At 34.5% G+C, this 23,186-nt stretch overlaps 1 protein-coding gene across 8 annotated transcripts in view; it reads left to right on the top strand.

The window, feature by feature from the left end:
* Window positions 1-16,648, top strand: part of LOC149775557 (sterile alpha motif domain-containing protein 9-like) — an 84,049-nt gene extending 67,401 nt beyond the window's left edge. For 7 of the 8 annotated variants that reach the window (XM_089944456.1, XM_089944454.1, XM_089944452.1 and 4 more), the window contains 5 exons: window positions 1,061-1,253; window positions 1,437-1,528; window positions 2,521-6,917; window positions 7,397-7,777; window positions 10,369-16,648. In XM_089944456.1, the coding sequence (XP_089800582.1) occupies window positions 1,061-1,253; window positions 1,437-1,528; window positions 2,521-6,917; window positions 7,397-7,777; window positions 10,369-10,452 (5,147 nt within the window). In that variant the 3' untranslated portion in view covers window positions 10,453-16,648. The remainder of the gene's footprint in view (window positions 1-1,060; window positions 1,254-1,436; window positions 1,529-2,520; window positions 6,918-7,396; window positions 7,778-10,368) is intronic. The other variant, XM_089944457.1, reaches the window with a different exon arrangement.
* The last annotated feature ends 6,538 nt before the right edge of the window (window positions 16,649-23,186 follow it).

The following is a 23,186-nucleotide window of genomic DNA, read 5'->3' as shown; positions in this document are numbered from 1 at the left end:
AAAAAGGAATATACATGGAATAAGAATATACATGAAATAAGAATACACATGGAATAAGAATATACATGAAATAAGAATACACATGAAATAAGAATATACATGAAATAAGAATACAAATGAAATAAGAATATACATGAAAAAGGAATATACATGAAATAAGAATACACATGGAATAAGAATATACATGAAATAAGAATATACATGAAATAAGAATGAAAATGAAATAAGAATGTAAATGAAATAAGAATATACATGAAATAAGAATATTCATGGAATAAGAATATACATGAAATTAGAATGTAAATGAAATAAGAATACACATGAAATAAGAATATACATGAAATAAGAATGTACATGAAATAAGAATGAAAATGAAATAAGAATACACATGGAATAAGACGATACATGAAATAAGAATGAAAATGAAATAAAAATGAAAATGAAATAAGAATGTAAATGAAATAAGAATATACATGAAATAAGAATATACATGAAATAAGAATATACATGAAATAAGAATGTAAATGAAATAAGAATACACATGGAATAAGAATATACATGAAATAAGAATGTAAATGAAATAAGAATGTAAATGAAATAAAAATGAAAATTAAATAAGAATGTAAATGAAATAAGCATGTACTTGAAATAGGAATTTGAAAGAAATCCATGTTAAAAATAAATCACATTAAACAATAATGAACAGCACTTGAAATTTAGTTTGCTGTGTCAGCAAAATTTTCTTAACATTCCTTTGAATTCGGACGAGCTTAATCCTCTATAAATGTATTTCTTTGCCTAATCACTGCTATTAATGATGTTTTCAATTAACATTCTGTTTGAATTCACACGAACTTTATCCTGTATGAATGCACTTCCTTACCCAATCACCGCTACTGATGGTGTTCGAGAGTTTAATTTCTTTGAGGAACTCACAATGGTGAAGAAAGCACAACGACTTGTCAGACGAGTTTACCATTTTTATATCCTCTTAATTATATTGTCTAAGATAATGTACAAAATAATGTTGGGTGCTACTACAGGAATCTTATATTTTTAGAAAAACTCCGTATGAGAGACAAACTGTGTGGCGTTTTATTGGACCATTTCTGTGTAGCCAAGTACTCTTCAGTAGACCTGAGAGACATTCTGAAAATGGTAGAAGGAACACTGGGAGGAGAAATTGAAAAAGGAATTTTGATCGACATTGTGAGCGAAACGTTCGTTGACGTCAATCACGTGCACGAAAATGGGTATCCTTGAGAGAGAGAGAGAGAGAGAGAGAGAGAGAGATTTCTCAGTTGTTAACTAAACAGACAGAAATGCACGAGATTTCTATGGACCTATTATGTTTGAAGTTTACTGTTAGAATTTTTGTCGTTTTCATGATAATGTTCCAAGGAAACATAAAGTCTTTTTTCCTTGATGGAAACAAGCATTCACAGATTCGATAATCTCATTCAACGAAGATCTCAACCTGGACAAAAAGCCATTTCAAATTGTACCAAAATGACACATGTGAGAAAAGGTAAGTACTTTCTGGGAATTACTTTTGAATATGCTGTTCATGGATACCATTTCAATTCACCGTCCATTTGACTATAACTCTGAACAACATTGTGCTCAGTGTAATTTAAATAATAAAATTTGATAAGAAAATTATGTCATATCTTGAAATCGCTTTAACATTAACAATATTGTATTTCATTTTTAATATCAAATTAATAAAATCCAGCCTTTGTAAGTTAATGCATAATTTATGTAGGTATATTATGCACTTTAATATTAGTAATTATTCTTGAGATATCACATCGCGTTAATATCAGAACTATTGAGATATCACATCGCGTTAATATCAGAACTATTGAGATATCACATCGCGTTAATATCAGAACTATTGAGATATCACATCGCGTTAATATCAGAACTATTGGGATATCACATCGCGTTAATATCAGAACTATTGAGACATGACATCGCCTTAATATCAGTGTAATCTTTAGTTACGAAATTGCTTTAAAATCAGTGTAATCTTTGATATAAAATTGCTTTAATATCAGCATTTATTCATGAGATAAGACATGAATTTAATATAAATATTTATGTGTTGAGATATCACGTCACTTTAATATAAGTGTATTCTTGAGATTTAAAATTTCTTTCATATCAGCATTTATTCTTGAGATATGACAACAGTTTCTCATCGGTATTTGTTTATTTTTAGATATGATGGCTATTAGTTAAAAGTCCTGAGGAACATGCAGACACATAATGTCGTCTAATTGTTGGATGACAAATTCATTCTTACACAACATTTGCATTTAAATCCGTCACATAGCCACAACATTGGCAACCCATCTAATCATTGTCATTATGCGGGAAAAATCTATAATGTTACAGTAAAATAAAGCATTATGCACAGCAATGTTTCTATTAGTAGCGTGCACTTTAAAGTTGATAATAATACGGCATGCCACTCATCTTTTGATACTTCTGTCTCTTCTTTCTCCTGCTTCATAGTTACCCATGGTTGCAACCCAGGTCAACGCAATTTACAGGATTTGGACGCAAGCGAACTTTGTCAGATGCTGAGAGAACGAATTCCGTCGAAGAAGGAACTTGCGCCAACGACAGAAACCGTAACAGACACGTTTGCAGCAGAGAAGATATCTGGGGACGTATTTATGAACATGACGAAGGAAGACATTAAAGAGGTTTTCCCGAAATTGACGTTTGGAGAAAGAGCAAGCCTTTTGTTACTCAGGGATGATATTGTTCGAGAAGAAAACAATATCTTGTTAAATGCAGCAGAAAATAATGCTGAGAAAAACAAAAAGAACGCAAAATACAGAGAGAAGTTAAGGAAATTCGACACGGCGGCTTCTCCTACCGATATTTACGTTTACGGTGCCCACACCTCCACCAGTGTTACCAGATGTTACAACTTAATTGAGCCCATACATTTTTTCGAGCATGTAGATTGTGAGAGTCATGGCGATTACTTAACATGGATCCAGCAGGAAACTCTCAAGATAGCAGCTGCCTGTATGAACGATCGTACCAACGGAACAATACATTTTGGAATAATGCCTTTGAGCAATGGTACATCTGATGAAGGCAGAATATGCGGGATAAGTCTTAAGAAAGAAGATGTCAGAAGACATTTGCAGGAAGCAATTCATATGGGTTTTGACAGAGATCAGCTGGAAATGGTTCTCAAATGTATCAGAGAGCCACAGTTCATAGATGTTCTTGGCGATACCAAAGCTGGAAACACTTATGTGTTTGAAATAGATATAGTTCCACATTCAAAAGTTTTAGGTGATGAGGTGATATTTGTAGATATGAGTTCCTGTGGTGGTCATCGTCTTACTTTATTTCGCTGTAAAGACGGAGCCATTAGCCAAGCTGACGGCAATGAAGTTATCCAATTCATGAAAACAAAAGAGTCATTACTTGAGCTACGCAGGGATCAGGAAATACTTGCACTTAAAGCACAAGGCACAGAATCCGATATAAGAGACAAATTTGTACATCTGCTGACAGATGGAAACGATGCCACTGACGATTTGTACCCTATTTTGTTTCTCAGCCCTTTGGACAGCAATATGGATAAGGAATACATCAAAGAAAACATCACCTTTATAGAAAGTTTAGACCCTAACATAATATTTGATTTTGAGCTTGGTTCGGATAAAAAAGGACTCTATCAATTTATAGAACATGAACGCGAGCAGGTGTTAAAAGTGCTTACTACCGATAACTTTGAACACGCTGGAAAGGAAATGTTTGAAGACTTACAAACATCTGGACTTAAGCCTTGGGTGTTTTGTAACGGATATGAGGTTCTTGGACAACAGCTATATTCACTTTTAAAATGGAAGCAATGTCGCAGCGAGGGTTTCAAAGAAGGACTTCGATTTTATAAACATCAAATACCTGAAGGCAGAGCCATTGTGATTTTCTGTTTGTTTTCCAAGACCTATGAAGTCATGCTGGAGGCAGCAGAAGAGGCTCTGATTAAGTTTCAAAACCAGTGGATGGTTATTGCAGAAAGCGATTCAATAGCTAATCACTGGATTAGCGAGCTGCTTAGACGGAAAAGCATTGAGAAAGGATCAGTTCAGAGGAGATTTGTTCTCGGCATGCCCTGGAAACACGTGAGTCAAACAATCATACAGACGATGGGGAAATCAGAGTCAGAAATAACAGAACTACCGACCTCAACTGGTGCATTCTGTCACCTCAAGGAGAAAACAAAAAATGAAATGGTTGATCTATCCATTTTAAGCAGATGTGAATGCGACAACAGCGAGATCGCCAAGGACTCAAAAATGATAGAGAAAAATAGAAAAAGGATAGAAGAAGAATTTTTCAGAGGTCACTGTGCAACATGGTGGAACTTCTGGTTTGGAGACGACCATGTTTTGAAAAGGGATAAACATGACAGTCTGATGAAAATGGTTAGAAGCACGCTGGAGGGAGACATTGATGAGGACGAGAAAATTGGGCTTGTATATTTATATCACCAGCCAGGCGCCGGGGGTTCCACAACTGCAAGACATGTGCTATGGGAATTGAGAAAAGAATATAGGTGTTGTATTGTCAAAAGGATAACAGATGAAACGTATGAGCATATTGCTCTACTCAGACGCTACGACGAACCCGAAGACCCCAAGCCTGTAGTTGTTCTCATTGACAGCGAAGATGAAGACAAAGTAAACACGCTCCATTCCCAGCTAGATGGAAAGGCACGTCATGTGTACAGACAAAGTAAGAAACCATTCAAACTATTCTGCCTCCTTCTACTCTGCCTTAGAAGAACCAATCTGTCCAAAACACGAAACAGGGACAAAGAAAGAAAAACCTTTATTCTTTTGCATGACCTTACGCAGAGAGAAATTGCCTGGTTTCACAGAAAGAGTGAATTACTGGAGCAAAAGCATAAAATTGAGAATGGAGTAGATCCACGTCTCCTCATTTCGTTTAACCTTATGAAATCAAACTTTGACGCCGGCTACATCAAGAGGTCTGTCGGAGCATTTTGTGATGAGGTTAAGGACAAGAATGAACGTCTTCTTCTGAAGTTCTTGTCCTTGATGAATGCTTTCGACCAAGATTTTCAACCAGTACCCGTGAGTGCCTTTGACACAATAATGCATGATAACGAGCCTGTTTGCTTCGGACTTGTTGTTCCTCAGCAACAGTGCCCAAAACGGTCTTGGGAATCCAAGATCAGTGATTCACTGAAGGTACTTTTGAATCGGACATCAAGAGCTGGGCTCGGAAGTCAGATTAAAGCTTTCTGTATCATCAACCAATTATTTGCAAGCGAGATACTACAATACATTCTAACGGACGAGAAAAAGTCTGTCAGCCAACTTACCATGGAACTTCTTAAATCCGATATTTTCAAGCTTGAAAACATGTCTAGAGATTTGCTGGTCAAGATTGTACGAGATATTCTGAAGAAAAGAGCTGTAAAAGAGGACGGGACGTCAGAGAAATTTTCTGCAATTGTGAATGTTCTCATGGAGAAAGAAAGTCCCGATATAGCAGTTGAAGTTTTGAAGACCGGATTCGAAATGACCAATGATCCCATGATCGCCCAGACCCTTTCTCGACTTTTTATTCACTGTAAGAACTGGCCAGAGGCAGCAAATTTTGCAAAACGTGCAACTACCATGTTACCCCAGAATTCTTTCCTCTGGGATACGTATGGTCAAGTCTATAAGGACCAAGTATATGAATGTTATCGCCAGTGCTTACAAACTGGAGAAAAATTAGGGTTAAATAAGGCCTCCGAGATCATTAGAGCAGCCTTTGATGCATTTGATAAATTCAAACAAGAACAAGCAGTTAGTGAAATTGAGAAAACAATTAGTCAAAATAAAAACGGATACTATGGAGAAATGAAAGTAACAGTCATGCTTCTAGAATTGTTTTCCTACTTTTCCATTTACACCGGTGAAGAGGAATTTCATCGATTTCTCGTTGACAGTACATTCATACCTACAGGCTTTGAATATCTCGGAGAAGAAATCATACAGCGCATGAAAAGTCTGCAAGAAATCGTTGGAAACACAATGAGACTTCTCGAGGAAAAGCAAACCCAAGTCAAAGATGACTGCTTTGATGTCCACAGGCGTAAAAGCCCGTACACGCAAAATGACAGCTTCATCAGAATGCGTGAGGATCTTGACAGCTTTTTCGGAGAGGATGATGGGCATATACCAGAAAACTTATCTCTCAAAGAAAAACATGCATATCGTAGACGGCGCATAATACGATTAGGGGGGAGAAGTTTATCAACTTTACTTCAATTACGACGATTGCCTGATAGGGAAAAGTGCAAACGCTTCGATGAGATTGTAAAGCTATCAGAGGAAAATGTTAAATCAAACTTTTGCCTCGAAAGCGACTACCGCTCTCTTCTTGGGGCTGTTGTTGCAATGGCCGTGTTTCGTGTACCCTCAGAAAGAAACATTGATCATAAAGTCATATTGGAATGGGCTGAAAAGCTATTCGACATGTCTGATTCAGACGATAGACCTTACCTTGAAACATTCCTTTTTAAAGTGATGTTGCATTGGCCAACCGAAAACAGAAAAGAATATCAGCTGTGTCCCATAGGAAAGTTGCTGGACGCTATACGGCGATGGAGAAAAGCTTTTCACAGCAATCATCAGCGACAGAAAGAAGATGCCTTCGGCGCCGTTACAGCTAGGAAAGACACCGTGTTCTTCTTTCTAGGTAACGGGGAAGCTTTAGATGAGATCTTATATTACGAAGACCTGGGGAGTGAAGAAAATGGAAGCCGATTAGGGGACAGAGTGTGGGAGTCTCCACAGGCCCTTCAAAAACTTCAGCGATTGACGGGAACCTTGATGAATGATGGAAATGACGTGCAAATACAGGTAACATGTAACGAACCTGAAGGTGATATGATATCAAGCGTGACCTTGTTGTTTGTAAACCACATCATGAATTTACGTGCGATAACAATTCTTTCATCAATATTAATTAAGAAATTTGCACGCAAATGTTTGAGAGAATTATTAATTTCGTTGCATTTTTGTTCACTTTGACCAGCTTTAATTTATGAGATTTTCAAATAAAGAAATTCGAGCATACGAACCTTTTGCAGCGTAAATCAAATATAGTTCATCAGTGGCCTTTTTATGCAATAGCAGTTGATACTTCACTTCTGTAAACTATTAATTCAGTTTGGTCTCGTTTCCACCTTAAAATGTGTTATTTTGAACTGTTCTATGAAAATAGTTCATGAAATAAAGTGTAAAAATGACATAGCACTCATGAAATAAGACATGATGATGTATTGTTTTTGTATACGAGGTACTGAACTTACATTATACTAGAATATTATGTACGATAGGTGGAGTCGGCCAGTGGAAACAAATCATTCATCACCATTCCAACGAGTATGACTATACGGCAGAGGAGTTTGTTTCAAAAGAGAGTGTTTTTTGTTCTTGGCTTCGGCTGGTCAGGACCTAAAGCTTACAATGTCACTGCAAATGACCCATCCATTGCCGTATCGCCTAGAAGATTGACTGCTTCTAACGGTAGAAAACAAATCAAGGAAGAGTGTGAGGGTGAAAGTGGTGCATCGAGCGGAGAGATTTCGCCTCGTAGAGGAACAGTGCCTCATTCTCCTATTCAGTTGGATAAAAAGCAGTACACCATCTTTTCACAAAGATTGCAGGCAATAGACGGAGAAATTGAAGAGCTCAAAATGACGAAAGACTCCAAGACGGTAAATCATGTTCAAATATGAACGGTCTAATATACTCGATTTTGAAGGTAGAATTACAGATTCTTTCATTTTAATCCTTATGAAAATTAGTAATTGTTACGAATCAATGGCCTTAAACTAAGTAACCGAAAAGAGCTAAAGCCAACAAGTTTTGTAAAATTCAAAATATAATTTTTTTTTCTTTAAAATACAAAGTGAAAAATAACTGACAATATGAAGAATGAAATCTTAAATGTCCTAAACGTTTATCGCAAGTCTAAAAGTGTCGAGTAAATCCAAATTAGTTCCAGTAGTATTCCTAATGAAGTTCAATCTATTGTGCTGATGTGCCAATAGTCTTGATGTTATAATGATACATCCCAATATATCTTTAAATGGTTTCACAGTAATTCCAAAACAGCTACTTAGTTTTAAATTCTCAGCACTTTGTAATCCCAATGAACAATTGAAATAATATAAATTAAATCCTCGCAGCTGAACTGAACACAACTAAATGACTCATCGAAGACTGGTGCTTATGCTAGGAATAATTAGTTTTCAGTAAATCATTCCTTATATAAAAATCTAAGCTTTAGTACAGAAACTGACGAGGGTCGAATCTGTATTCTAGATCAATAATTGGTAACAAGGTCAGGTTCTTTAGCTATAAGCCAATCGGGAATTAGGTAATACCCGGTTTTAAAAATCAGGCCAGGGCCTGAACTCAAATCTGATCAGCATGTTTACTTTTATTCTGAAACTGTAATATGTTACTAAAACGACCTTATCTTAAAGTACAAACCCACAAAGATAAAGCAAAAATTAGAATGTAATATGCTATTTACTAAATGACACTTATAATATCTAATCGTGAAAATTAAAATTAACACACATTATATATCTATCTATCTATCTATCTATATATATATATATATATATATATATATATATATATATATATATATATATATATATATATATATATATATATATATATATAACAGTATTTAACATCATTTTATGTCAAAATTTAACATTACCTTTTGAAAAATCAAAGAAACAAGTGTTTTCACTCGCGTTCGTTTCTACAGACCAATTATAAAAGTAGCAATACAAAGTTTCTCTTGAAAATTAAATTTATTCTCTGTTTGAAACGTTATTAGTTTCATTTCGAGTATTCTAACAGGGACCACTGATGGATGTATTATATTTTTTATCGACTTGTCAGACTCAGCTACGCCTCTAAAGATTTATAAATAAAACGTGTTTTCTTGATGTGCATATGTAACATGCAACAATGTGAAGATGGTGTTTGACGGAGGTTTGGGCTTGAGAGCATATGTAACATGTAATAATGTGAAGATCATTTTTGACGGAGGTTTGGGCTTGAGAGCATATGTAACATGCAACAATGTGAAGGTGATGTTTGACGGAGGTTTGGGCTTGAGAGCATATGTAACATGCAACAATGTGAAGGTGATATTTGACGGAGGTTTGGGCTTGAGAGCATATGTAACATGTAACAATGTGAAGGTGATGTTTGACGGAGGTTTGGGCTTGAGAGCATATGTAACATGCAACAATGTGAAGGTGATGTTTGACGGAGGTTTGGGCTTGAGAGCATATGTAACATGCAACAATGTGAAGGTGATGTTTGACGGAGGTTTGGGCTTGAGAGCATATGTAACATGTAATAATGTGAAGATGATGTTTGACGGAGGTTTGGGCTTGAGAGCATATGTAACATGCAACAATGTGAAGGTGATGTTTGACGGAGGTTTGGGCTTGAGAGCATATGTAACATGTAACAATGTGAAGATGATGTTTGACAGAGGTTTGGGCTTGAGAGCATATGTAACATGCAACAATGTGAAGGTGATGTTTGACGGAGGTTTGGGCTTGAGAGCATATGTAACCTACAACAATGTAAAGATGATGTTTGACGGAGGTTTAGAGCATATTATACAAATCTGCAACATGAGAGAAATGAACACAAACTGAACTGATTTCAAGTCAGAATATTGTTTAAACTTTTACCTGCATTTATACAATTTGGACAAGTATTTTTCTCTTAGAAACGGGCTGGGCCACATTGGATCTTGCATTTAGGATCATTTCATATGATCTTTATGCAGCAAGTTGTATAATTGTTATGTTTTGCAAACTAACAACTGAAAAAAGTTGAAATAATTCAACGATAGTTATAATTTTTATTTAAAATAGACACCTATCTAATATTATGTTTATCACATTATGATGAAATGAAGGCTTCGATACAATTGATGTAGTGCAATGAACCCTATTATAAATTATATATCACGTCATATGACGTCATTATTTACATCTCTAGGTCTTACGAAACGTTTGCAATGTTGTATAAACATGACCTGTTGAGTTAGCTAAAATTAAATTCTGTGCGAAAGGTGTGGTAAAAGACTACGTGTCATTGTAATCTTGAATGATTCAGTCGCTGTGCATTTCAAAATTTGAACTAGTTTCCAAGTACTTTTGTTAATACTCGATACTAGTTAAGAAATTGCCTTCAAAACGTTTAATGTATAATTTAAAACTTCATAAATAACATTTATAAATATCCCTTATTTCTTCTGCAGAGAAAACGACGTCTGAAGAAGCTGAAGAAGGAAAGGGACAAGTTGGTCACAGAGAGGACACGTCTGTTTGTGGAAGATGCCTAGACCGAGAGAAAACAAAGGAACAAGTAAGATGTACCAATTTCAGAAGCCACTGATATGACAGTTTCGGATGCCATAACGTCAATACAACTTTTAGAAATGTTTCTTGACCTTAATTAAGAAACAAAATTAGTCCTAGATATAGATATAGCATCTGTCAAGGTTATTTTGATATGAAAGTTTGATGTGGATTTCACTGATTTTTTTTACATGTTTTGTGTTGTGACATATATGTAAAAGAGAAATGGATTTTATCACAATGTCAGAATTGTATCATGAAATTGTTGTTGTTTTGAGTTTAACGTAATTTTTCCAGCCCAAAATATCTATACATGGTGTCCAGTATGTCTGGTGGAGGAATAACTCGGAGAAACCCACCTGAAGCTACCGACAAGCTTTCTCGGATATCCATAATGGCCGAGCCCGACACTTAGAACCACGCGGACAGAGGTGAAATGCCTGTGATCGATAAAGGCGAACGCTTTAGATCGCTCGGCCACTCTTTGCCCTTGTCATGACATAATGTTCGTGTAAACATTTAAATACCCTGTATCACTTCAAGAATTATCGTTGCCATATCCGCATTTATGATGTGTCAGAATAAACGGTTTATTGATTTTAGACCAGGATTGATTGCAACAAAGAATTACAGTTCCTCCAAAAGAAAGTACTATAAACTTATTTTTGATGGTGGTGGTGGCGGAGAAATGTATTTTGAAAATGTCAAAGATGGAAGACATTACCGTGTACATACGTACATACTTTCTTCAGATGAAATATGTTTCATATCAATATATCGTATATATTAGTATACAATATCATACCTACTATATTTTGCATTGCACCTTGGCTGATGGATGAATGAAGGTACTGATGATCAGTCTATACTTACCAAGATCAAGAGTTTACAACAATTTTTCTTGTCTTAGGGCTGTTTTTTCTTTTTTTTTACATCAGTCCAGAGGAACGGAGTTGTCCCATTATGTACGAACATAACGTTTGGAACATAGTAGCTTTATGAACTAAAAATAATGGCTTGAAAACTTGCGCTAGACTGTCGTGAAACATTTGTTTATTTCAAAACCAATTAGAATACCAAAAATGCAGTCTAACAAACTAAACTTTGCAGTTCATCTTCACAGGTAATTGCAATTCACCATCACAGGTAAAAAAATTAGAGCATATATAGCAAGACCTAAATTTTCCAAGCTTGCAGTAACACTTTCGTCCTGCTACATGTGTTGTAGGCGAAAAGAAATATTCTTTCACATGTCATGATTAATTGGGTGCATTATAATTTCTGACGACATAAAAAGAAGATCGGATTGAAGTATTATAAAAACAAAGAAAATCTTATTTTTGGTGACCATTACATCGTTCAAAACGAAACTTAACGAGTTGCTCACTTCCCATTCATACATATTAGTTACATCAAAAAGTGCCTAATTTTCGACAAGGAGACTATGTGTTCAAATTTTGTAGAAAACATTGGTTTATATATATATATATATATATATATATATATATATATATATATATATATATATATATATATATATATATATATATATATATATATATATATGGACGTTTTACATTAAATAAGTTTTAATTATCTGTGTTACTTCTTCACTACAATCATATGTATTTTTAACAGAACTAAAGGAACCAAATAATGAAGGAAAAGAAAGAATGAAAAAAAAAATACTCCCCCCAATACAATAAAAATAAATATAAAAATTAAACCAACAAAACAAAACAAAAACAAAACACTACAAAATATAATCAAAATAAAAATGATGTTGCTCTGTGTCGGAAGAGTTCCAAGAATCATCATGAATATCCAGGTAATTTAGTTCCATTACTGACCTTGGTAACCTCATACAGATTAATGAAAATGTAAGAACAAGTGTAGCCAAACTCCCTTAAAATGTTATCTAAATACAAATTATGGTTTCGTTACCATCTTTTCACACACAAAAATTGTAGACAGAAATTTGTTAAAGTTTGAAGTTATTTTACTTCTCTTTTGTTTAATCTTTCAGCCACGTGTTATTGAAATAAATAATTTAACTGTTCTCTCTTTTTTATGGCTAATGTTCAATAGACTGGAAAAATATGCAGCGTGCAAAATAACTCTAAATGCTTGAACTGGAGTTCGATACTGTTCAATCCGTATCTAAGCAACACGTCCATATTGGAATTAGTTATCTACTCTGGCGTCCGCACGTTGATATTTTAGATACAGTATAGGAAAACAAAGTTGTATAAATCCCAGGTCGTTCTGGATTTCATTCATAATGTAAATATTTCGAAATTTGTAGGAATCTGTAATAAATACCAAACCACATTTGTGTTGGTTCCACGTCAGGTATCACTTCTAAGTTCTAACCAGTCATATATGCTGGGGCGGAGCTAAGAGGTGTCAACAAAACGTCAGAGAAAAGGACTCGTGTGATATGGATTATTAACACGTCTGGTCATACGGCCTCGATGTGTGTGTGTGTGTGTGTGTGTGTGTGTGTGTTTCTTTGATATTCATAAGTGTTCTTCTTCACCACACTCTTCCTAACCCCCAGACGAGAGTTTGCTTAGCTGAGAACATACATATACAGCCTATACCCATGCTGTTCTCAAGTGTTGTGCATCGAGTTTTACATAGTTCTATTTTTAATGCCAGTCATGTATCATGTGATCATTAAAGACCACAGCTGTAATATGCAGGTGAATAATCAATTACTTTTTAGGTCATCATTGGTATTTATTAGATAACAATGCGGTTTAATTCAAATTATTATTTTGTTGTTTTTAATCTATGTATATTGTCTAAGATTAAAGTATTCTTAATTTTGCTCTGTAAAACCTTTATTTGTAAATACACTTCGATATTTGTATTGCCTTTAATACCGTGCTGTTTGTAAATACCCTTCTATCTTTTTTCTATTATATTTGATTCCGTGGTGTCTGTAAGTACCCTTCAATCTTATTACATTTTACTCTGTGCTGTTTGTAAATACCCATCAATCTTATTACCTTTCACTCTGTGCTGTTTATATGTACCCTTCAGTCTTCTTATGACCTATGACTGTAAATACCCAGCAATCTTCTTATGACCTTTGACTGTTGGTAAATACCCAGCAGTCTTCTTATGACCTTTGTTGGTAAATACCCAGCAGCCTTCTTATGACCTTTGATTGTTGGTAAATACCCAGCAGTATTCTTATGACCTTTGCCTCCGTGCAGTTTATAAGTATTATTCAATCTTCGTATGACTTTTTCCTTTGATTCTGTTCAGTTTTTATACATAGTAGTTTTGCCGGATGTTGGTTAAGTAAAAGGTTTACGCGTACCTTCTTCTTTGATATGCAATTATCTCATTACACCAGTAATTGCGAGAATGCAACATTTTTGTTTTGAACCGTCGCATAGATTACTGACTTCCTATATATTTTGTTGACTCGTGTATGATAATTTCGGGATATTGTACCAGTAGCCGAGGTCTTCATCGACGTGTATTAAAGTTACAGTTTACATTCAATAGCTGAGTGTGTTGGACGAAACCTAAACTAGTTGCTATGCAGTTACGTTTTCTGTTTAAAACTAGAAAGATTAACTGAATATTTTAATTTCTAGAAAATGAACCGGATAGAAAACTAAATTGTACTGAGATGCGTTCATTGGGTCTCATGAAGATGTTGTGTTCGTCATTGATGTTCCTTTACTTTGATTGTTAGAATTGATATCTACTTTTACATGACATAAGTATGATGTTTTTCTTCAAGTGCAGTCATAGCGTTGATCTCATCATTATATATTTTTTCATATTGTACGTTTATTTGATGTTATTGTGTTGTTATAATATTATTAATGACGCGAATATCTACTTTTTGGTACGGTGGCTGCTATCTTTCATCACATGATCTTATGAACAGGAACGATGGTGCACATTCATTGGCAAAAACTCCACGATTTTTACTTTAGTATTCTTTTGCAATAAGGAAGAGAGACATTATACTCTGAAATGTGTGGCGGTTAAACTTGTTGTCCCGCAAACATGACATTTTGCACTGAGCGACCTAGACACGTGCAATGATTATGTAGTTCGGTTTCAAGTGGACAAAGTCGTTGATGCAATTGTTATTTAAAAAACAAATCTTCTTCTTCTTTTTCTTATTTCAATCCATGCACAAGCCATATGCAATATACAATTTAGACGCTGTGTATTGCATTACATCGACGGTCTCGACCACTGCTCTGTGGAAGATGTTTTATATGTTTAAACGTAACTTAAACACTACAATGGGTAAACGTTACTGTTTACGCTTAATACTAAGGTGAGGAAATTTCCTCTGATTTGCTGACATTTTAAAGTTGCACCAGTATTCACAATACGCCATTTTCTCGCCGACCATCTCTTTTCCATCAGGAATGTGTGAAATATAACTCTTAATTACACAGTGGTGTTGGATTGGAAACGTCCGCCCTTTGGATCAAAAGCTAACTCCTGAGAGAAGAAACATACCTCGAATTGGTTGGGGAATAAAACATTGCTCATCAATAAATACAATAGATCCTATAATCAATCAAATTTTGTTCATGTTTCTTCATTTTTTTAAAAAGATATTCGTATTTTTATTGATGTACCAAGTATCAAAATCGAAGCTTCAAATACTTTTGATACAACAAGACTGATAGTGTTTGTTGGACTTTTAAATGTTGTCTCATTGTGTTACATATATATGTTAATGCCAGTATAATTACAAACATTGTAGTCCATGGCTCGGCTAGCGTGGGTACGTGGGAAAGCATGCCAGTAGCTTCTCGTTGGTCGGTGGTTCTTCCCTGGGTTTTCCAGGGTTCTTCCTCCACCATTAATACTGGCCGCCATGTATAGCTTATCTTGTGCTGAAAAATGGCGTTAAACCCTAGAACAACAAACATTGTATGCATCTTTTGTCATCAGAAATCATTATGACAGATCTAAGAACACTTAAAATTGTTATAAAAATGTAAAAGGTTAATTTAATTGACGGTTTACTTAAAACTGTTATAAAAATGTGAAAGGTTAATTTTATCGATGTTTTACTTAAAATTATTATAAAAATGTGAAACGTTAATTTAGAAATGTGAAAGGTTAATTTAAAAGCTTGAAAGGTTAATTTAATTGATGTTTTACTTTCTATAAGATAGATGACTTATTAAGAATTGTTAACTCTAGAAACATACAATGCAAATAACTCGAAGTAAAAAAGTTTGCAACTTGACAATTTTTGATCATGTAGTGCAAACACAGACCGGTAGTAGAAAATTGCTAATTTATGAGTCCATTCTAGTTGTTATCTCCCTTTGTTTTGATCATTTAGGAACAGTGTTCAAATTTGAACAACTTTCTTTTTCTTTTTTTCCACTGTAACGATGGATTGCCGCCGCATCCAATGAAGTTCACAGCCCCGAAATACCTGATTGATCCGCCAAGGTTTTGCTATGTTAAAGTAATGGAACCTAGGCTGATTAAGATGTATGACAGTATACTAAATAAGGCAGTAATGTAAGTCTATATTCTCAAGTTAGGAACCATAAGTGTCGAAAATGCAAATTTGTATAAAAGCAAGTACATGTACCACAGAACATAATTTTAATGCAGTACTTAGTAATTTTAACAGAATCACAGGGCATGCAAAACTCTGAAATATGGATATCTTACATTATATTTTTTCTTGTAACGTTATATTTCCAGTTAAAATGTATAAGACTGTATCAATACAAACGACATTATTTAGAGAAACAGCTTGCTAACAATTTGCCTAAAAAGATTTTGAAATATCCTATTGTAATCTGATAATTATGTTCCTTTGCATGGAGAGGTCTGGGAATATTTATTTTCACATGGAAGAAAATGTTTACAATTTCTATGTTTTGACTCATAAGTATTTTAGTAGCTATTTCTGAACGGTTACCATGGTTGTGATCAAGTTTTCAACCCATTTTGTCTAGCCGATGCTCCATGCAGCAATGTACCGCATTTTAAAGCAATGCTTTGGTTACATTTTCAAGCAATGTTACGGGTACATTTTAAAAGAATATAATGGTACATTTTAAAGCAATATGATGGATACATTTTCAAATAAATATTTACATGCATTTGTTTATTAAGCTATGATTATCTGTTAACAAGTTAACAATAAATTATTGGCCGGGTCTTTTTCTTTTTCTTGTCTTTCATCTTTACATTTTTCTAACGACGTTTTCTAAGACGTAATATAGTTTAATAAAGTTTACGTGACGAATCCATAAGCTAATATATATATATATATATATATATATATACCCTTCATTATACAGTTCACGTTAAAAGATACTTTCCATTGGTTGATCTGAAAACTTGTATTAGATAGAGTCATCGATGTCAAGGCACTACACCACTTAATAAATGGTCATATGATAGTGATGCTTTATTTAGACACTAGTATATTAGTATTACGACATATTGCATTAAATATTGATGTACACTCCTTTCATAAAGGACTGAAAAGAGAATGAATTATTATTATACAAGATTGCCATAGTAACCGAAATATTCTAAGAAATTGGTGAATTAAATTATCTAACTCATTGGCCTAGGATTCTAGAGAACATATGTCTTGGCAAAACTCTGAATGTTGGCCTGATCGGTCAATATGCAGCAGACTGGTGCCATTCGTGTGTCCAGACTGGTGCCATTCGTGTGTCCAGAAGATGTGAATATGAGAAAAATGTAACTAATCACGAGTTCATACCATCATGTGCTGGGAAGTGAAAACAAATCCGTGCCAACCCCAAAGTTACAGACTTTGCCGGCATAATTATTGTTTACTTTAGCATGGAAGATTGTGTTTATTGATTTAAAAAATATAATGAAATATGAATAACTGCAAAGCGAAATTAGTGTACTTGAAAAAAATGAAAATCATAAAAGTATTCGTATTTTGCTAAAATCTTCATCCTTAGAATTTAAAATAAAATAATGTCACAAGTGCTGCTAATTCAATTAACAGAAACTCGTCAGTTCGAGATAGAAACACAAGCATGTTTTTTTAAAACTGCATAACAACGTCCATTCCTTCCAAGAGTTCCGCACATAACTCTTTGATCAAGCTAGAGAATACTTCAGCATCGAACTCAGGCTAAAGATTTTGTCCGATACTAACTTATTCAGTCAATTACCATGACATACCAATATATTATTGCACTGCACACAATAACACAATTGTTCTTCGTTACAGTTTCATTACGATGTGCATTTACTGAACTGTGTACATAAGAACCTATAATATAACTAATATTGGTAAATATAAAACACACTTTTAATCTTTTAAAGTGATATAATTTTAACGTTATTAACACACCTCCACTTTTGAAATTAATGTATGTTCCAGACCGTACGAGCCAGCTACAGATGAAAAACACCCTCCATGCCATAATGTGAAAAGCATTTTGACATGAAATGCATTCAAAATGTTAAACAGCGGTCCTATAGAAATATGACAACCATACAAGTATGTAAACTACTTTGTGAAATCATCGTAGGGTATGCCATTAATACTTATGCACCTGCTGATTAAAAGACCTATGACCTTGCTAGCGATTCATCCAATGTCTGAATTTGATATTTAAACATTATGCTCAATGTGATACTAATATACATATATGAATTTTGATTAATAATTGTATGCAATGATACAGCAGAAGAAAATGAAATCTAATTATTACGCAAGTTCCAAAGCTAATATAGACCAAATCCACCTTTGGCACAGAATCAGACCTACTGCACTGGATGTAGTACTTTTAAACGATAAGAACCGATTGTCTCAGAAGGACAAGAAAACAGATGCATCACGTTACAAATGATTAGTTGTAATTCTTTCAGATTGTAAGCCAAGTATGTATGTACATGTATGCAGAAATACTTTAGGGGATTTTCTTTCTTATCGTTTATACTGCTTTTATGAAGAGTTGATTACTCGTCTTAAACTGTAGACATATTGTGAGGCACAATGTTATTTGAAGTATTTTCAATAAGGTAGGGTTCCCCATAAAGGAGTGCATTGTCAACCACGAATCAGATGGCTGCTATAATTGTCTTTGTGTAGATATAAATATTTGGCAATATGTAGACGAAACAAAACTCGCTTAATGTAAGTGGTAATTGGTAACATATATACGTGAATACTATATATGTCATCACACTGTTTAATTCTTTTTTTTTTGGGGGGGGGGCGTGTGTTTATTTAAGTTTAAAAAAAAATTTCGTTCAAAAGTTTAGTTATCAAACTAAATTTTGACGGGGTATTTATTGCTCCCTAGTGTTTTTGTAAAGGATGGTTGTCTGAGGATGGGTCTAATTCCCATTTTCAGATTTCCATTCCTTTGTTTTTTGGTGATCTTTGCCAAAGATCTCCTATGTCCTGTGTATCATGCTATATTGTGTGTATGCTATATAGTAGATATGTAAGGACGGCCAGAGTTTGCCAAATTGTTTCCATTTGTCTTAATATATATACAATGGACATTTTTATCCTAGTACAAAATTTGAACAGTTATACATTTTTTATAATTTAGAAATTTGGCGAGATGAAACGGTGTACTATTAGTTCAAGCAAAAATAAAGCCCTAGTGTTTCATGTGAGTGGATATGGTGTGTCGTTTTCTCGCATTAAAGATAATACTGAGGCAGGCTGTATTCGAGTCGGGGTCCGCATTTTCTTTATTACCTCTGGTCGAGCCACCGACCTAACTCCACGGGCTATTCTCCCCATCTTTCAGGAGTTAAACAAAATCGTATGCATATAATCCTATATTAAAAAATATTTAAAACAAAATAAATACAATTGTTGCATAACATCCTATCACATATTCTTCGTAAAATGTAAAGTCTCGAGGAAAGACAATTATGTTGCTAAGAACATAAAGGAAATACAAACCTAGACTGATCGATCTCATAATTTTTCTGTCGAAACCAAATATTCATTTGTAATTAGGGTTGTAATAGACGTCATACAATAGCTTTTTTCAGCTTTAATATCGAAGATGTTTACACAAAGGATACTTTTTAATAGAGTTGTATAACAAGGAATATCTAAACAGATGTGCATGTGAAATTGTTTCATGCGGTGGTTTGGCTCATTTTTCTGATAGTCGCAATAAAGTGTCCATACATACATATGTTTTCTTCTAACACAAAAAAGTTATAAACTTTCATTTGTCCATATTAATTGATCCAGAGAAATCACGGAGCATATGATACTTGGAGGTAATCAATAATCTGGTCGAGCCACCGACCCAACTCCACGGGCCATTCTCCCTATCTTACAGGAGTTAAACAGAAATTGTCGCATTGGCAAAGACAAACATTCTAATCGTAAACACGAAACATTTGCCTAGGTGACCTACCATACTGTTTACAAATTCAACAATATATTTCGTATCAAAAGTGACGTGAAGAGAGGTGAAGTTTATTTCGTAAGACAATTATCCATGGCAGTAAACATTAGTATATACACAGAACTGGATCATGGCACATAAATCTAGAAACTGAGTGAAGTTAACATTATTACATATCAACATCGGCATTATTCTTAAAATATATGCACCTACTCATAACCCTTCAAGACACACTCCTTAACCACCTCATAATCAGCACTTTGTTGTCCGAAAGTGAAGTGTAGACGTCATGAGTTTTGCCAATGCGTACAATTTGTATTGATAAAGTCCTATGCTCTCTTGGCCATTTCAAATTTTCAGCAATTTTCTCCAAATAAGGAAAATATTGATCTGCTTCATTTTCTTTAAAAGTGGGTAATAACCTAATATTTCTGACAACAAAACCTGAACTTGTGTGTAATGGTGTAGGGGTGGTGTTTTCCGGTTGTCATTTCTAATTCAATTAATCTACATCGCATTTCCCTTTCTCCTTTTGCACTGCCTCTCTTCTTTTTGATTTTGGATTTATTTCTCCTCTCTCTGCGTTTGCACCAATTACTTCTGAAGCTGAAGCCTTCCTAACTCTAATTCCATTTATTTTTGTTTTTTAAAACTGTATTTATTTTAGTTTCCTGTTTGAACTGGATACAGACTTGCCCTCAAATAACTTCTATCAAGAATACCCTTATCCACCAAACAATGAACCAACGCAATCATTATCTCTTGGTTCAGAAAGATAATATCTGGCAAGCTGAAATAACACGTCCTTTTTGAAGGACTCTAACCCTTCCTGGATAGGATTAAATAAAGTTCTCCACTTTAGATGACATTGTGAAAATTTGTTAATTTCAATAGTTATTTCTCAAATATGCGAAATTAAAATCCTAGAAACGAAGAAAATTCCGAAGCGAAGGGAATTTAAATTTCAAAAGCAATTGTAAGTTCTCTTAAATATTTTAATGAAATTCGTATCCTGGACGAGAGCTCCCAGTTTTCTGTCTTAAACAAAGCAACAGAAAAAAGCGAAAGCCAACACGTTGTTTAATATTCAGCAAATAATTTATTTCCCTAGAATACACAGTAAATATTTTTAAAAAATAACTTACATTATTGTGAATTTAATCCCTAACACTCCTTAAAGTTCTATCCCATGTTCAAAATTATAAACGATTCCAAATGAGTCTCAGTGGTGTTCAGAATGAAGTCCAGTCTATTATGCTGTTGTGCCAGTAGCCTTGAATAGCTTTAATATGCTAACAGGACTGATGTATCACAATGATATAATCCAAAAGGTCTTTAAATAAATTCATAGTAATTTCAAAATAGTTAGTCCTAAAGTGTGATTCCAATGAAATTTTTTAAAAATAAATCATTTCAAATAATACTTGAACTTAATTAAATGCATGTCTCCACTACAAAATGTTTAAGATAGGAATAATTAATTTTTTACTCACTACCATATACAAAATAAAATAATACACAATTTCAAAACCAGGATATGGGTTAAATCTTCATTTCCAGAACATTCCATCTCATCCATAAGGTCAAGTCCTTTAACAGCCAACCAATCGGAAATTAGGTGGACCAGAATTTCCTATTGGGAAACCAATGACTTGAATTCAAATCTCATCAAATTCATTCGTCAACATGACTACTTCTACGCCCTTCAAGGTCAAAGGGTCACATAAACATGTTTACTAAAATTAAAAGTGCAACTCGCTATCTTAAAGCTATGTAACGTGTTTACAAAATGACCCTTTACAAATTGCAATCATACGTTTAAAAATAAAACACATAATATTGATATGCAAGACAATAAAAATATACCCAAACCACCAAAGTAGTGAAGTGGGGCTGTTTGGCGTCAGTGGGAATTAGCATTAAAAACCACCATGGGCCTGTTTAGCGTCTATGTAAATTTAACATGGAGAAAAATCGTGGGCCTGTTTAGCGTCAAGGGAATTTAACATGGGAAAAAAATGATCTTGGGCCTGTTTAGCGTCAAGGGAAATTTAACAGAGTGGGCCTGTTTAGCGTCAAGGGGAAATGGAACAGGGTCGGGACCCTATTTTAATATGGTCCCGACCTTATGGGTCTATGGAAATGGAACAGGGGAGAGGGATAGAACACACACACACACACACACACACACTATAGACAACAGACATTTTTTTAAAAAAGGGGTAGGCAATGAAAGTCAAGTTCTTTTCGAGACCTATGAGTGGCCCTGAAAAGGGCCTTTGGGTTTCTTCTTCTTCTAACTCCTCCACTTCTTCAACCATCTTCTCACTTTTGCCACTATTCCTGTCTTCTGCTTCTCCTTTTCTGGCATCCAGTCAGGATGGCCTAGATTTCTGAACTTTTCCTGAACTTTTATCCAATTCTGATTGAGCCTCTCAAACTCTTCCTTTTTCTTTAAATTTTCCTTATCCTTTCTTTCTTTACTCCATTTCTCCTTTATCTTCTTTACTTCTTCCATTATCACTTTTCTAATTAGTTCTTCAGCTTTCTTCAGCTTTTCCAGACCCGTTCTGACAAAGGGCCAATCTGACCATTTCACCATTCCTTCCAAAAAACACCTTACTTCTACAACATTATCCAAGGCCTCTTTTAACATTCCAATTTTGACATAGGGAGGATAAATAAACCCTCTCAACTTCTTCACTTCTTCTTCTATTAACTCCTCTATCTTCTCCCTGGCTACTTTTAGTTTGTTAGCAAAATCCAGACTTTCTTATCCTCCATTCTCTTTCAATTCTTTCCACTACATATTCACTGTCTATCATCCAATAGTATGTTTCCTTTAAGTTGTTGAACAGGTCAGATACAGCTACCATTTTCTTTTCGCTTATTCTATAGAATGGCGCGAACGACGAATGCTATGAGGTCTTATACGAAAAGCGCGGACGTGAAGGAAAACATCCCCTAAGACTCAAATCTTATATTACCTAGATCATCACTTAAAATGCGCGGACGTGAAGGAAAACATTCCCGACTTTTCCCATCTCACATTATCTACTATCCACATATGCGAAGCAGCAATAAACAAACCCAAAATCTACTATACAAACTCAAAGCATTAAAATCAAACCCAAATCTACTATCCACACAAACTTACTTTATCACTTACAAAACCTAATAATCTACTATCCACAAAAACGTACGTGAGCGCTTACAAACACAAACACATACACTCACACTAGGAAAAAAGAGTCAGTGTTTATATTCACACTACTCTACATACACATATTGGCAAATGGATTACTATCTCTTTTCAA

This window comes from Sinohyriopsis cumingii, chromosome 19 (assembly GCF_028554795.1).
Source record: "Sinohyriopsis cumingii isolate HCF-2022 chromosome 19, ASM2855479v2, whole genome shotgun sequence".
NCBI classification, from domain to species: Eukaryota; Metazoa; Mollusca; class Bivalvia; order Unionida; family Unionidae; genus Sinohyriopsis; species Sinohyriopsis cumingii.
The sequence above is the reverse complement of the archived record's forward strand: the minus strand, read 5'-3'. Positions and strand labels throughout refer to the sequence as shown.